Source organism: Rutidosis leptorrhynchoides, chromosome 1, assembly GCF_046630445.1.
Source record: "Rutidosis leptorrhynchoides isolate AG116_Rl617_1_P2 chromosome 1, CSIRO_AGI_Rlap_v1, whole genome shotgun sequence".
Classification (NCBI taxonomy): domain Eukaryota; kingdom Viridiplantae; phylum Streptophyta; class Magnoliopsida; order Asterales; family Asteraceae; genus Rutidosis; species Rutidosis leptorrhynchoides.
Genome location: NC_092333.1, coordinates 162,132,152 through 162,147,917, shown reverse-complemented (window position 1 = coordinate 162,147,917; position 15,766 = coordinate 162,132,152). Strand labels below are relative to the sequence as shown.

The following is a 15,766-nucleotide window of genomic DNA, read 5'->3' as shown; positions in this document are numbered from 1 at the left end:
TAAATTATTTATTTGTTTGTATATGATATAAAAATCAAGAGATAGTACAAGTTTGTTACATGTAACGATCGAAACTGTTTACAGTTTTGGATTCTGTCTCCAATTTGATTCACATAACAAGGACTGATTCAACAATCAAACAAATGGGTATATCAATCAAAAACCAATTTTTTATTTATTTATTTATTTCGTTTCCCTCTGCTCCTGATTGAACTCATTGTCGTACTATTGCTTTAAACGATTCCATTACTCATCTTGTTAGATTACAACCATTCCAATGTTCATCGTCATTATCAATTAACATACACAACTGATCCTGTTTGAAGAATTAAATAGAATTACCATTAAAATGTTTGACACCTCTGTAAGTGAATATTTTTACTCATAATTCGATTTATAATTACATTTCAAAATCTATTAAAGCAGAAGTGTTAGGAATCATATAGTGAAACTGTCTGCAAAATTTCAGAAAACAATTCCTCATATCGATTACAAATTTTGGGGTCAAAGTTGGATTTCAAAAAGTCAAAGAGATTGTTCATCCTAAAATTCGTTTTTGTTTGGATATTTCTGGCAAAATCAATGATTCATAAAGTTTATATAAACAATTTACTACCTCTTTCATGTAGAAACTTTAACCTAAAAGTGTTTGAAAAATCGAAAACGAATTTGAGTTCAAATGCTCTTGATGGGTCACTGATTCAATTTAACTCTTTATTTTTTTTCTTTTCTGTTAAATTAAATTTCTGTAACTAATCAATTCTGTTTCTATTATACATCCTAGAACAAACAATTAGACTTGCTAGTATGTTTGATTCTGGTCTTAGGTCGTTTGAAATTGAAGAAGATGAAGATAGATAAGTTACTGGATATATTTTTACATATGGGTTTTAAAATAGAAATCCTTGGATAGCTGAATGGTTAGGATATTTGTGTTTAAACAAGTGGTCGGGGGATCGAGACCGAGCTGGGACAAATTTTTTCTTTGAAACCTGATTTTTTATAAGGTAGTTTATTTATTTATTCATTATTTTTATTATTGTGATTATTATTATTAATTATGTTATTATTATCATGTTAATTGTTGTATTTCACTAAAACTAGTATTATGAATGTTATTATTCTTATAGTAATATCGATTAAAAACATATCAGTATTATTATTATTAATTTTACTACTATCAATATTATTATTATTGTTATTATCACTAGTATTACTAATATTATAATTACTATCATTACTATTATTACTAATATAGGTACTATTATTATTATTATTATTATTATTATTATTATTATTATTATTATTATTATTATTATTATTATTATTATTATTATTATTATTATTATTATTATTATTATTATTAATGATATAAGTACTATTATGAGTAGGATTATTATTATTATTGTTAGTAAGAAACTAATACAACTAGTATTATTAATAATAGTATTAGTATCATTTTTTTTATTTATTTATTATTATTGCTATTAACATGAGTATTATTAAGAGGATTAACATTAGTAATAGGATTGATACAATTATTATTGTTTTTATTGTTAAGTAAGTAGTACTATAACTATCATACTATAAGTTATTATTATCATCATTAAAATTAATATTAAGATTACTATTACTATCACCACTAATATTATTATAAGTATCATCATTTATATTATCATGAGTATTATTAATATCTAATTACTAAAATTATTATCATAAATATCATTAACAGTAAAATTCATATTTTACAGTTATAATTATTATATTCATAATCAATATCATAACCATTAGAATAATTATTAACATTATTAACTTATTTAGTAATAATAAGGATTATCAATATTTTCATTTTTACTATTACTAACATTATTATAAATACTACATTTTTTTAACAAACAATTATATATAAAAATATATTCAATACATATAACATAATGAAATTTATATTTTTCTATACAAAATGAATATATGAAGCACATATATATTATTAATATAAAATGATATAATTAATAGAATTATATACATATATTTATTCAATTACAAATATGTATATTAATAAATATACAAATGATATAGGTTCGTGAATCCGAGTCCAACCCTGCATTGTTCAGTTGTTTAATGTCGTTATATGTATTTTTACTACAAAATACATTAGGTGAGTTTCATTTGCCTTTTTACCCTTTATATATTTTTGGGCTGAGAATACATGCGCAATTTTTATAAATGATTTACAAAATAGACACAAGTACGTGAAACTACATTCTATGGTTGAATTATCAAAAATCGAATATGCCCCTTTTATTTAAGTCTGGTAATCTAAGAATTAGGGAACAGACACCCTAATTGACGCGAATCCTAAAGATAGATCTATTGGGCCTAACAAACCCCATCCAAAGTACCGGATGCTTTAGTACTTCGAAATTTATATCATATCCGAAGGGTGTCCCGGAATGATGGGGATATTCTTATATATGCATCTTGTTAATGTCGGTTACCAGGTGTTCACCATATGAATGATTTTTATCTCTATGTATGAGATGTGTGTTGAAATATGAAATCTTGTGGTCTATTAAAAATATTGAAATGATTGTTATGATAAACTAATGAACTCACCAACCTTTTGGTTGACACTTTAAAGCATGTTTATTCTCAGGTATGAAAGAAATCTTCCGCTGTGCAATTGCTCATTTTCAAGATATTACTTGGAGTCATTCATGACATATTTCAAAAAACGTTGCATTCGAGTCATTGAGTTCATCAAGATTATTATTTAGTCAATTATAGTTAGATATATTATGAAATGGTATGCATGTCGTTAACTTTCGATGAAATGAAAGATTGTCTTTTCCAAAAACGAATGCAATGTTTGTAAAATGTATCATATAGAGGTCAAGTACCTCGCGATGTAAACAACTGTTGTGAATCGTTTATAATCGATATGGACTTCGTCCGGATGAATTAGGACGGGTCTCTACATTATTTAAGTCCATAATCCAATCAAACATAACCTAACACCATGAACAAATCTGCTTATCTTAAGCAGATTCCATTATGTGGCCACCAACTTATTCATATTATTAATAAAAAAATAAGTTAATCCCGACGTAAAATCATGTCAAACATTTGATCGATATACATATGTATCCCATGCATTCATTCATATGCAAAAATTTGTGATCAAATGCAACATCTCCCATTAATTGTATATATCCAAACTCAATCAAACTAGATTGAAATTACAATTCATTTATCTATGCTTAACGATAATATCATGACTTTAATGAATGAAAGCAATCATACAATTTCTGTCATATATTAATGACAACATAGGTTCATGATCAAATTACTTCCTATGATGAGTTCTTGAATCAAATAATCATTATTATCATGCAATTCAAGCTTCATGTATTTCTATTTATCTAAATCATGGCAACACATTAAGATGAATTAAAATTGTGTACTTGTCATGATGATTGAACCAATGTGCAAATTCATGACTTGAATCTTCAACCCATCAACTTGAAGATTAATATCCCTTATACACATCCAATTTGAATCCCGTGAAATTCATATCTTTTCTACCATATACCAAAATCCTTCTTTCAAACTTCACAAGTTTAACCAACCTAGAAGACATTTTCTTCACAGATCCACCAGTCACCATTCTTGCAAATACTTGATTAGAATGTTACATATATTATGGTGGGGGTTGTAATATTAGATCACCAAATTGTTCCTTGAATCGTCTGGTCACTTTCGTAATCAAGTATTTTGACCCTATTAGCTTCGAGTTACACGAAATCTTGGTTGGGATAAGACAAGGAATGATTTGTCGTCTAGACTAAAAGATAACAAATATAGCAATTGTAGATTGTATATTCTGGATGTTATGTGTTGAAAGTGTCTCTTAGATTAAATTACATAAAATCTGAAACCTTTCTTCAAGAAATGGAGTAATCTATTTATAGTAGTCGAAAAGGTGCAATCCAAGTGTTGCAACCTTTGGCAATGGACATAATTAAATGACACATGCGGTACACCATAAGCATGTACAACCAACTTTTATTTCGGTTACTTACAAACTAAATCCCGACTCAAGCCATTTCTTTAACCCTTTGACGGACATGTACTCCACACTTACCAAATCCGTTCTAGAGTATCAAAAATTACTTTCATATTCAACCTAGTAAATTCAATCTATTAAAATGATTGTTGAATTTCACCAAAATCGCACATATCATATCCCTAAATAGCATCTCCTAGCTAATATCTCATGTTACATATATCTACTGTTAAATTATTGAATTTTTTTTTTTTTTTTTTTTTTTTTTGGCAAAAAACTGAAACTATATAAAACTCGAGAACTTCATCAAAAAAATAAAGACTCGCAACAAGATACAAAACACAGGCCCCGAGGCCTAAAGAAAACAAACCCATGAAACATCAAAAACAAACTAAGAACCTAATAATAAACAAACTACACTAAAACTAAGAAACCTCAAACCAAATACAAGAAATAAACGAAACTCGAACATCACTCACCTTGAGCGGTCACCTTAAATTATTGAATATATTACAATGTTTTGTGTGCAATAATAGACAAAAAGGTATCATTACAACACGTTGTAAATGTTAGACTACTATTTATATAATAATCTAACAATGAGCAAATTATAATCACATTTATATCGTAATGACAACTTATTCTTTGTGGGGTAAAAATGATTTATTTCATTAGTAACTCCCCTTAATTATTCAATTCACTTGAATTTTTTTGTTTTGTTACCAAACCGAGTATAGTTTACACCGTATCGGTATCAAAATCGTACCGGTATCGAACCGATTATATTAGTAAGGTATTCGGTACTTACGTTGGGGTAAAAAAAATAAAGCGGTACCAACCGGTTTGGTACAGTTCGGTACCACTACTGTACCACACTCATCCCTTTAAATGAGTGGGGTTGGTTGTGTTTGTAGTAAGTTCAAATATGTTGGGTGTTTTTTTGTTAGCTCGGATTTCGGCTTCTTGTTATCTTCGGTGTCAGGTGTTTCGCCCATATGTTGTGTGTAATCGTTCGGTCGTTAGGTCTTTTACGCGTATTGGGTTGCTTCAGGTTGCATTAGTTTTTTACACGTTCACGCCATCAATTGCAAGTCGGCAATTTTACCTTCTTCCTCGATTTCGACTGCACAGAGTCGTGGATTTAAAATGTCGCAATTCTTTGTTTTAAGTGGTTGGTTTTCTATTGCTTGTTGTGATTGTTTAGTTTGTTCAATGTATACATAGTTAAGTTCAAGTGATAGCTCCGAGAGATATTTATGAGCTAGTCAATCAGACGTGTAAGATATGTATAAGTCTATACAATACACGATTCAATTAGATAAGGTGTGTTTGTTTACATCTTTATCGGATGATTCAGCGTTGAATGTTGAATCATTCAGCATTCAACGCGTTTGTTTCTGTTGTCTGAAGGACATATGATGCTAAATGATTCAGCATTCAGTGATTTTTGAATCATTTAGAGTTGAAACGCTTTCATAAACATTAAACACATAAATTTTATGTATTATCATCCTCAAATTATATGTAGAATACTTAACAAACAACTAGTGCATATTGATTTTTTAATTCATGTAACACCTTAATAAGGTAATTTTACCCAATTCATATCGTTTATTTAAAATAATTATCAAACAACTTATATTCATTCAAGACCAAGTTTATTAAAAGACAATGATATAGAAAAAGCTATTTGCTATAAATGAGAAGTGTAGGAAATGACATGAGATGATGAAACCTTAAGTTGTAATGTGTAATAGATAATCAATCAAAGGTGCATAAATGCTTACAAGTAGTCTTGCTTAAATACAAGATGAAACAAGAACAAAATGATTAAGACACCAACTAAGCCACCCATTAAAGCTAGATAACAACTAACTCACACATGGACATGACAACTAACTTAATCATAAAAGCAAACCATAGAACATGGATAAAGGTTTGCCACCAAATCAATAATACACAAAATAATAATACAAGTTCAATCATTTTGCATTACTTTATTGTAACACTCCCCTTTAATGCAAAATTCCTATCATTGCTTGTTTAAGTCACATTTGTTCTTGTGACTTTTGAATGATATAAATTCTTGTGAACTTCCCAAACCTCCCTTGATGAGCCTTCATCACGGACATGATCAACACACTCTTTGCTAATTGACATCACCAATACAAAGAGACCCTTCCGACACTTGATCATCCATTTCCTTCGTAATTCTTGCTCCGGGACATCCATAGTAATTGTTGCACCGGTCATGGCAACAAATTTCCACAAATCTTGACCTTGAAGATACACCTCCATACACATACACCAAAATTTGTAATCACCAACAAGTTTCTCCTTCTCCAATTTCATGCTTCCACCATTTCCATATGCGAACTCCATTATTGCTAGCAAGAACAATGCTTTTCTTCAACCTTCTTTGAGTATAGGAACACAAAGAAAAATGCTTCTAAACCAAGAAGCAATTGCCTAACCCGGCTCTAAATACCATGTAGAAAAAGCTATTTGCTATAAATGAGAAGTGTAGGAAATGACATGAGATGATGGAACCTTAAGTTGTAATGTGTAATAGATAATCAATCAAAGGTGCATAAATGCTTACAAGTAGTCTTGCTTAAATACAAGATGAAACAAGGACAAAATGATTAAGACACCAACTAAGCCACCCATTAAAGCTAGATAACAACTAACTCACACATGGACATGACAACTAACTTAATCATAAAAGCAAACCATAGAACATGGATAAAGGTTTGACACCAAATAAATAATACACAAAATAATAATACAAGTTCAATCATTTTGCATTACTTTATTGTAACAATTGAAGCTTTCAGATTATGAACCATTTAGTGCTAAATCATTCAGTTTTATTAAACGCTGCAATAGTGTGATTTATTTTAATTTATTTTATGTTTATCATCGAAAAAAGAAAAGAAAATAAGGCAAGGTCCCAAACCCCCCATCAACATTCGGAGATTGTGGAACAATGCCACAAAGGTCACGAGCACAAAGATGCTCAAGCCTTGGTGGACTCTGCGTCGCCTAGTGCATTCATGTGCTAAGAGTTGTACTACATTGGTTAAAATTTTTGTCAAATAGAACAGTTGCAGTTGCAACTGTACTTGTTTTAGGATATAGCACATACGAATGTGCTTATACCAAGTACTTATTAACAATCAGTAACATCTTGATCTTGACACAAGAAACCAATAGCTTTATCGGGTTCTCAATTGGTCTAATAAGATAGGAGTAATGTAGAACTGCGGTGGAACAAATCTTCCCACAGTCAGATCGACCAACTATAATTACAAGTTATTTTTTATATGTAAATATGTAAATGATGTTGAAAGTTGAAACCACTAATATATAACACAATAAAGTTCATTAAAATCAGTTCTGGTTCATACAGAAGCCACCATGTTCATGTTTTTGTCATCCAGTTGAAGGTTTTCTGCAGTTTAGAAGAAAAATGTTATCTTTTTACATGATTTAGATGGGGATTATAAAAAAGTTAAATCGCCTTGATTTCTTCGAGATACATACGTAAAAACACAACACCAATGTCAACTTTGCCTTGAAAAAGCTTAAATAATACATAATACAGTAGATACATATGTAGTATAATCCAACACCCAACAAGTATTAAGGGTAATGATAAATCCACTCAAATTTTTGATATTTCCACTTGTTTTATGTAATAGTTGTTTGTATAGTACAATAGTCAATGTATAAATAAATATAAGTGAATCTATCAAATTATCAAGTGAAAATATTACTTTGCATTAATTATACATATAATCAATTTGAGAAGGCTTGGGTGCGACACATGTCAAGTTCGGATTGGTCAAGGAGGTTTGGTTTTACTATTACAAACATCACATTAACCAAATTAAGCTACAGTTGTTGAGAACAAATCTTTCATTGTTAACCTTCTTCTCCAAACTCTTCTGTGAACCTCTCATGGACCTCAAGATCGCTTTTACTCACTGTTGGTCTTTGCCTAGCCAGAACCTTGTCAAAATCTGATCGTGTAATAGGGGGTAGACAAATCTGTTACAAGTTTATAATTGGCAAAAAGTATTTAGCACAAGATGATTAAGATTAGGCATGAAGATAAATATCAAGTAAAGCTACAATTTTCTTATTATATTTAGCAATTTTAAAACTAATTGATTGACTTTTGAATACCTTTTCAGCTAGGCCTTGAGCTGCAAGCTCCTGCATTGTGATCAGAGTAGCAACCGGTTGTTCGGGTCCACACGGTACCCACAGACCTTCGCGTGTCTTAACAAAGTGTATAGCATCTCGAGTTTTACGTACAGGTTCCAACATAACGTCCTTAACCTGCAAAGCCAATCAGCATTCGAATAAGCAAAAAGACATAAGTTTATACTTCTATCTCATATGGGTGAAATCAAAGGGTTCAGCTTGAAGAAGAAGGTTTGACTTTTGAGCGACTTAAATAGGTTAAAGGTTGTCCAAGGTCTATTTATAATGCATACACCTTTAATATTTGTTTTTGTTTTTATTTGAAAATAAAGATTATTAATTTATTAACGTAATAGAATTATTGTTCAAAGTGCCTTGCAAAAAAAAAAAAAAAAAAAAAAAAATTGTTCAATATTATTACAAGTGCATAATATAAAGCTGGATCACAACCAACTTTCGGGTCAACCCAACCCCCTACAATAGACAACCTTTTCCAACCCAAACCTGTTATGAGGCATACCAACACACATTCGACCCACCAATCTTTCCTCCTCTACTAAACCATATTATGAACAAGGGATAACAAAGAGAAAGGTGAAAAATGTAAGCTCGCACTTACACAAACAGCAATATCTGAACCAGAAAACCCTTCAGATTTACGTGCCAAATTTTCAAAATCGCTTTCAGTTAAGTTATTGGGAGTATCTCCTAAATGCACCTGGATATCAAGCAACAAACAACTTATTTGACATGCAGCACATATTAAGGGTGCGTTTGATAAAACTTAATGATTTAGCGATGAATGGTTCATAATCTGAATGATTCAGAATCCGGAAAGAGCCAAGACAAAGATACTACAAACTTGGTTCTAAATGAAAATAAGCAGTTTGATAATCATTCGGAATGAACGGTATGAATTGAGTAAAATCGACTTAATAACGTGTAACATGAATAAAAAGTTCAATATACTTGTTTGTTAAGTGTTCTTGATATGATTTGAGGAGTATATATTAGAAAATTTAGGTGCTTAATGGTTAAGATCAACTCTGAATGAGCATCATATGTCATTCAGAGGTCACTAACAAACGCACTGTGAATGCTGAATGGTTAAACATTCAGCGCTAAACCGTTCTGTTAAGAGGTAAACAAACGCACAGCTCCTACCATGAGCATAACTTTTTTCTTGAAGATTGTTACCTAATTGCGGTAAAATGAATATATAATTATTTCATTTGGATTAGGGCTAAGGAGCTACATAAATAACGTGAGAAACTAGATCTAGACATACGTTATAGCACGACATATCTTACTTTGAACATGTGCTGTCGAGCCTTCAGATCAGGAAGTGAAATGTATATACGCTTATCAAATCGCCGTCGAATAGCCTGCAAGGATCATCTGTTAGTTATAGTTCAGAGTTTAATGTACAAAATGACTTAAGAGTACGTGTAATTATGTATTGAAACCTGATCAAGAGAGTAAGGTGTATTTGTTGCTGCTAGTACAAGCACTTTATCATTATTTGTCCCTACACCCTAAGAAACACAAGTTTGTATGGCAATCAATTATATACAAGGTTGCAAAATTCGCTACTCTGGGAGTGGAGGGAGTAATCGCCAAGTCGGTTACTAATCGGATTGGACTTTTTATAAATTTGAATGTTAAATTTCATTATTATATGTGTATATATTGAAGGAAGCCACAAACATAAACATAAACTTTAACATAATAATTGTCTATTTACATAAACAAAAGCGTTCATTTTGTTAAAAAAAAAAAAAAAAAAAAAAAAAAAAAAAAAAAACCCTCTAAAATTCTAGTTTAAATTCATATAAAAATGATCAATTTTTACTTTGACAGACCTTGACCAACAAATCCGATTTTGACCCATATCCGACGTAACGGATACCGAAAAATTGGATCGGCCTGTTCTTAAAAGAAGTAATCTGGGATTTATCGGGAGTAATCAGAGTTTTTTACAGAAGTGATTATTAAATATAGAATGTATTGAGTTTTTTAGTTCCACCAATTACCTGCATTTGAACAAGAATTTCAGTTTTGATACGTCTTGAAGCTTCATTCTCATTGCCTTCACCACGTTGGCCACTCAAAGAATCAATTTCATCAATAAATATGATAGAAGGTGCACTTTCACGTGCCATTTGGAACAGATTTGAAACAAGCCTTTCACTTTCTCCCATATACCTTGAAACTAGATCTGATGATGAAACGCTGCAATAGATAATTTCAGAAAACCAAGTTTACATATACATGTATCACATAATTACGAATGTCACACCTGAAAAATGTAGAGTCAGCTTCAGTTGCAACAGCTTTTGCCAAGTATGATTTACCCGTTCCAGGTGGACCATACAGAAGAAACGCCCTCCATGGCAGTCTATTACCTGAAAAACAGATAATTATCAGTTAGCAACATGCAACTTAAAGAGCGTAATATGCCTATAAAACATCAAATCAAAGAATACATCAATTTAAGTGCACTCACTCTGCAGTTAGCCCTTAAACCTGACAAGTTGCTCCCTTCAAACAAATCAAATGACTAAAACTTAACCTAGCTTTTGCCAATTAAACAAGGGCTAAGTACACATAAATCCGTTTAAGTAAGCTAAAAATAGTACTACCTTTTTCCTTTTAAGTAAGCTACACGGCAATATTACCCAAACACTTCTCAAATTACGTTTAAGAAACACATAATAACCTATAATAATCACTTAAAATCCATACTCACAAACGCTCTCTAAATCTCATCTCTTAGACCATGGATAACGCAGCGGCATTAGCCGCTTTGCCATCCACATGGCTCGACAAACGCCAGAAATGGGCGTTTGTCGGCCGGCGTTTTGCCGGCCGATCACGGGGTGAGGGAGGGGAGGTTTGGGGAGGTGTCAAGCTGTGATTGGTGGATGAATTATATCCGTTGGAGACTAGCCGTTGGGCTTTTTTATGTGTTTTTTTTTTCCTCCTATATAAATACATACACATCTAACCTTAATTTTCATTATTCATTTCACACATTTCTCATACTTTCTACTTATCAATTCAATTTATATAAACATAATTTTATGAACAAAAAATGGAGTTTCTAGCCGCTAGTCTAGATTTGCTATTCGATAGCACATCTCGTCTGACGAAGAGGAAGAAAAACCACCTAGAAGAACTCGGGTGCAACGAAACCCACCACGTTTTATTAATAGAGATCGTGAACAAGCGGGTATTAATTTGTGGAACGACTATTTTTCGCAAACTCCGACGTATCCACACGACATTTTCAAGAGACGATTTCGGATGCGAATTCATTTATTTTTCCGTATCAAAGACGTTTTTTTAATGTAATTCTCCTTTTTATTAATGTAACTTTTTTTTTTATATATGTAGTGTTACATTTTATCAAATTTAATAAATAAAAAATAATTAAAATAACCAAACAAAAATTCAAAAATAAAATGTCACTTCATTGTCGTCATTTGACAAAAGCCCCCATAACAACTCTCCTTTCTCTGCCATGGTCACGTTACTGACCTTGACCAAAAAGTGCACCACGTAACAATCACCATTATCTATAGTCTTATATATCCCATTAAAACAATTTTGAATCAAATAGCATCAATCATAGAGTACTAACCAGTAAAAAAATGAGGGAAATTAATAGGCAAATAAACAGCTTCTTGTAAAGCTTGTTTAGCACTTTCAAGTCCAGCAACATCACTCCATTTAACATTAGGTTTTTCTCTAACAATTGCAGAATTCAATCCAGCCCTAAGTCTCGCTTGTTCTGGACGACCTGCACCGCGGTCATCAACACCAACCCTAATTGGTTCCGCACGACGTTGATAGAAATGCAGCGTAATCGTCGTTACTACTATCATGGTTAACGACATCAGATAAAGATGCATGATTTGAATATAGGTTTAAATAACCAATCGGTTGTTAATAATATGTATGAGTCCAGATCCAGATATGTATTATTGCCTTTATATATATATGTGTTAACACAGATTAGATTAGAGATCGAATTCGTGTTTTTATTGAGATTGCATAGAATGTCAAGTTGAGAGAATAAGGTGGTGTTGTGTGTGTTTGTGAGGTGTGAGGATTGGTTACAAGTGTGAGTGAGGAGAAAGCTTAGTGTTTAAGCCAGCTAAGCTAAGAGGAACAAAATTGAGTGCCGAATCTTTCGTACCACATTAAAGTCCCCGAATATGATGAAATCCCTGAAATAATCCCGTGAAATTAGGGGTTTGTTTTAATGAAATAGTTTAATTTAATTTAAAGTTTAATGATATGTTTTAGGTCTTAAGTGAACGTAAATGTTAAAGTCATTTAGTTTAATGACCAGTGGAATCACAGATTCCGACTAAGAAACTTTTCATTGTTTTTACAAACATATTGATATACTTAACTTGATCAGAATAAATGAAATACATTTATTCTCCCACGACATTCATTCAATTTTCATCACAATTGCTATTTTCCTTGTCATAAAAGTCTACATTACAACATTTTATTGAGACGTGTATTTTGTATATACATATGTAACATAATTAATCCCGTAAAAAAAACTCATAGTTGAATAATAATAATAATAATAATATAATAATTATAAATTTTGCTCTAAAATTGAGTATTTATATTTTTAATAATATTTATGATAGGATATTCAATTATTTTAAAAAGTGATCCGATATTTTATGTTTAAAAAGTTGAGTAATGAATGATATTTTGTTGTGTTTAAGAAATTTTATTTTAAGTATGTTATAAAGGATTTGTTATTCCCACACAATATTAGCCACACTCTGACTTACACAAATTATTTAGTTGTTATGATTGAAGAAAATAAAATAATAAGATGTGATGCAGAAGATAATCACGTTCGTTATAAAATAATACGGAATAATTATTTAGTTGTTATTGTGAAAAGGAAAAAAATAATTTACTAAAAAATAGAAGATAAATAATTACTCTTTTTATTAATTTATTTTAATTAGTGTTTATGACATCTTCTAGATGTCTGCTAATTTTTTCTTTTTTTTATTTATTTTTATAAAGAATAATTGCTTTTTTATGAAATCATAAGATTAGAGATTTAATATTAACTATAGATTATTGGCCATTAAACAAGATATATACTTCCACAAATTACGTTTAAGAACCCCAGATTGTGGTGAATGAACGTTAATAAGGAAGCTCTTTTTAGAACTACCTGAAAGTTGTCCTTCAACAATGAGAATATTTGCGAACGATATGACCCGACTACTAGTGAATACCGAAGGGTCCCAAATCGTTAAAATTCCCCCCAGTCGGACGCGAGCACTAGAAGAAGCTAGTTTAAAGTGGTAATTTCCCCACAACGCCCGGACATAAAAGAAATTTAAAGAATATATTCTTGAATTCCAAGTATAGTGATCGCATGTTCTAAGCATAGCTTACGAATCCAGTTTTGTTTAACTTTGTAATTCACCCCTCCACCAAGGTTGATTGACATAAGATTCATATTATCGTGTTAAAAACCTTTTGTTATATTAATGAAATATACAATACTAACATCACTGACTAATATGGAAAAAGCTAACGATTGTCCTAAGAGCAAATGATAAGCATCATTGATGAAGTCTAAATTTTCAAAATTAATGTATTGTGTAATTAATATTTTGTTTATAAATAAAAATAAATGAGGTTGTATTTTAAGTTATAATTGGAAATTTTAAGTATTTTAAATCATCCTTATCGTGTGTCTTAGAACACTCGTTAGTCAAACCCTTAATCCGGAACAGTGAGAGTATAAAGTTATGCAGTTCGTAAAGTTTGTCCAAAATTGTATGTATATGTTTGAAGTTCTTTGGACATGCATACCCTGAAATTTGCAGATGTTGTGTGGTTAATCCATAAGATTAACATACATTAGTTAAATTTCGTTAACTACCTCCACGTGCGCCTTCACATGATGGTTATATTTGTCATTTCATCCTTTTATTTCTTAGAACATCATCTCCATTCATTCATCCTACTAAAAATAATTAGGGTTTGTCATCAGAAAGAAAAATATCATGTGGCTAAATTAGGGTTTGTGATTAGAAAGAAAAATAGCAGGTGGCTCTCTTGACATTAAATCTTCAAACCAACTTCGACACTCCCTCCATTTCATGATTCCATCAGTATCATGAATTTACAAAAGCTGCATTATTTTAAAAAGATTCGAACATGTTATTATAATCAATGTCGTTCATCACAAACCATTGCTTCTACACTCGAACTCGAATCCCAGTCCAATTCGTTTAAACCCGGTGTTTTTCACAATGCACACAACCCGTTCGACGAAATGACTCAAAGACACGTTTCCAGTTCTAACCATAACCACCTTCTTTTCGAGTTTGCTCGAACCAATGACAACGCTCAAGCACTCAAACATTTTCTTGAAATCCGTCGTTCGGGATTAGCGGTTAACGGTGCAAGCTTCTCTTGTGTTTTAAAGATATGCGGAATCTTGTGTGATCAATTAATAGGCAAGCAAATACATTGTGACTGTATTAAACACGGGTTCGTTCAAGATGTTAGCGTAGGCACATCTCTTATCGATATGTACACGAAAACGGAAGGTGTTCCGTTAGCTGAGAAGGTGTTCGATGAAATGCCTGAGAGAAATGTAGTATCTTGGACTTCAATGCTGACTGGGTATTCGTTATCTGGGCTGCATGATCGGGCCATTGAGCTTTTTTTACAAATGCAAGTTGAAGGAATCAAGCCTAATCCATTTACATTTGCGACAGTTCTTGGTGTGTTAGCTGATACCGGTGCAGTTATAAAAGGAATGCAAGTACATACAATGGTTGTAAAATTAGGCTTTGAGCTGACAACATATGTGTGTAATTCTTTAATTAGTATGTATTCAAAATCACGTATGGTTCAATGCGCTAATAAAGTGTTTGATCGTATGGAAGTTAGAGATTCGGTTTCTTGGAACGGTATGATATCGGGTCTCGTAGCAAACGGGCGTGATTTAGTTGCGCTTGATTTGTTCCATAAGATGAGACTTGCAGGGGTCAAACTAACACAATCAGTGTTTGTAACGATATTAAGAGTGTGTGCAAACATCAAAGAGATAAGTTTCACGAAACAAGTACATTGTTATGTTTTAAAAAACAGTATGGAATCAGATCCTAATGTTAGAACTGCACTTATGGTTTCTTATACTAAAAGCTCACAAATGGATGATACAATGAGATTGTTTAACACAATGAAAGGGGTTAAAAACGTGGTGACATGGACACAACACCATTGTCAACTTCTGCCTTGAAAAAGTTTAAATAACACAGTAGACACACATGTAGTATAATCCAACACGTAACAAGTATTAGTTATGGGTGATGATAAATCTACTCAAGTTTTAGATATTTACCCTTGTTTTATTCAATAGTTGTTTGTAAAGTACAATTTTCAATAAGTGGATCCATCAAATTATCAAGTGAAAATATC

The 15,766-nt window shown here is 31.5% G+C and overlaps 2 protein-coding genes across 2 annotated transcripts; one reads left to right on the top strand and one right to left on the bottom strand.

Annotated features, from left to right (window-relative positions):
• Positions 1-7,793: 7,793 nt before the first annotated feature.
• Positions 7,794-12,400, bottom strand: LOC139866707 (protein SUPPRESSOR OF K(+) TRANSPORT GROWTH DEFECT 1-like). The gene is made up of 8 exons (XM_071855000.1): positions 11,919-12,400; positions 10,575-10,680; positions 10,309-10,507; positions 9,742-9,810; positions 9,586-9,660; positions 8,895-8,993; positions 8,255-8,410; positions 7,794-8,116 (listed from the first exon to the last, which is right to left on the bottom strand). The coding sequence occupies exons 1-8, from the start codon at positions 12,187-12,189 to the stop codon at positions 7,991-7,993; spliced, it is 1,101 nt and encodes a 366-aa protein (XP_071711101.1). The 5' UTR covers positions 12,190-12,400; the 3' UTR covers positions 7,794-7,990.
• Positions 12,401-14,612: 2,212 nt separating this feature from the next.
• On the top strand, positions 14,613-15,587 carry LOC139890812 (pentatricopeptide repeat-containing protein At2g27610-like). The gene has a single exon (XM_071873730.1). It carries the CDS (start codon positions 14,613-14,615, stop codon positions 15,585-15,587), a length of 975 nt encoding a protein of 324 aa, XP_071729831.1.
• Positions 15,588-15,766: the final 179 nt, after the last annotated feature.

What these genes read in the sequence shown, in the direction of transcription:
- LOC139866707 (XM_071855000.1), bottom strand. Translation starts at nt 12,189, where the DNA reads ATGCATCTTTATCTGATGTCGTTAACCATGATAGTAGTAACGACGATT. An exon ending in GTTCAGATATTGCTGTTTGT is followed by an intron (nt 8,411 to 8,894) that starts GTAAGTGCGAGC and finishes TTGGCTTTGCAG; the next exon opens with GTTAAGGACGTTATGTTGGA. An exon ending in CTCAAGGCCTAGCTGAAAAG is followed by an intron (nt 8,117 to 8,254) that starts GTATTCAAAAGT and finishes AACTTGTAACAG; the next exon opens with ATTTGTCTACCCCCTATTAC.
- LOC139890812 (XM_071873730.1), top strand. Translation starts at nt 14,613, where the DNA reads ATGACTCAAAGACACGTTTCCAGTTCTAACCATAACCACCTTCTTTTC.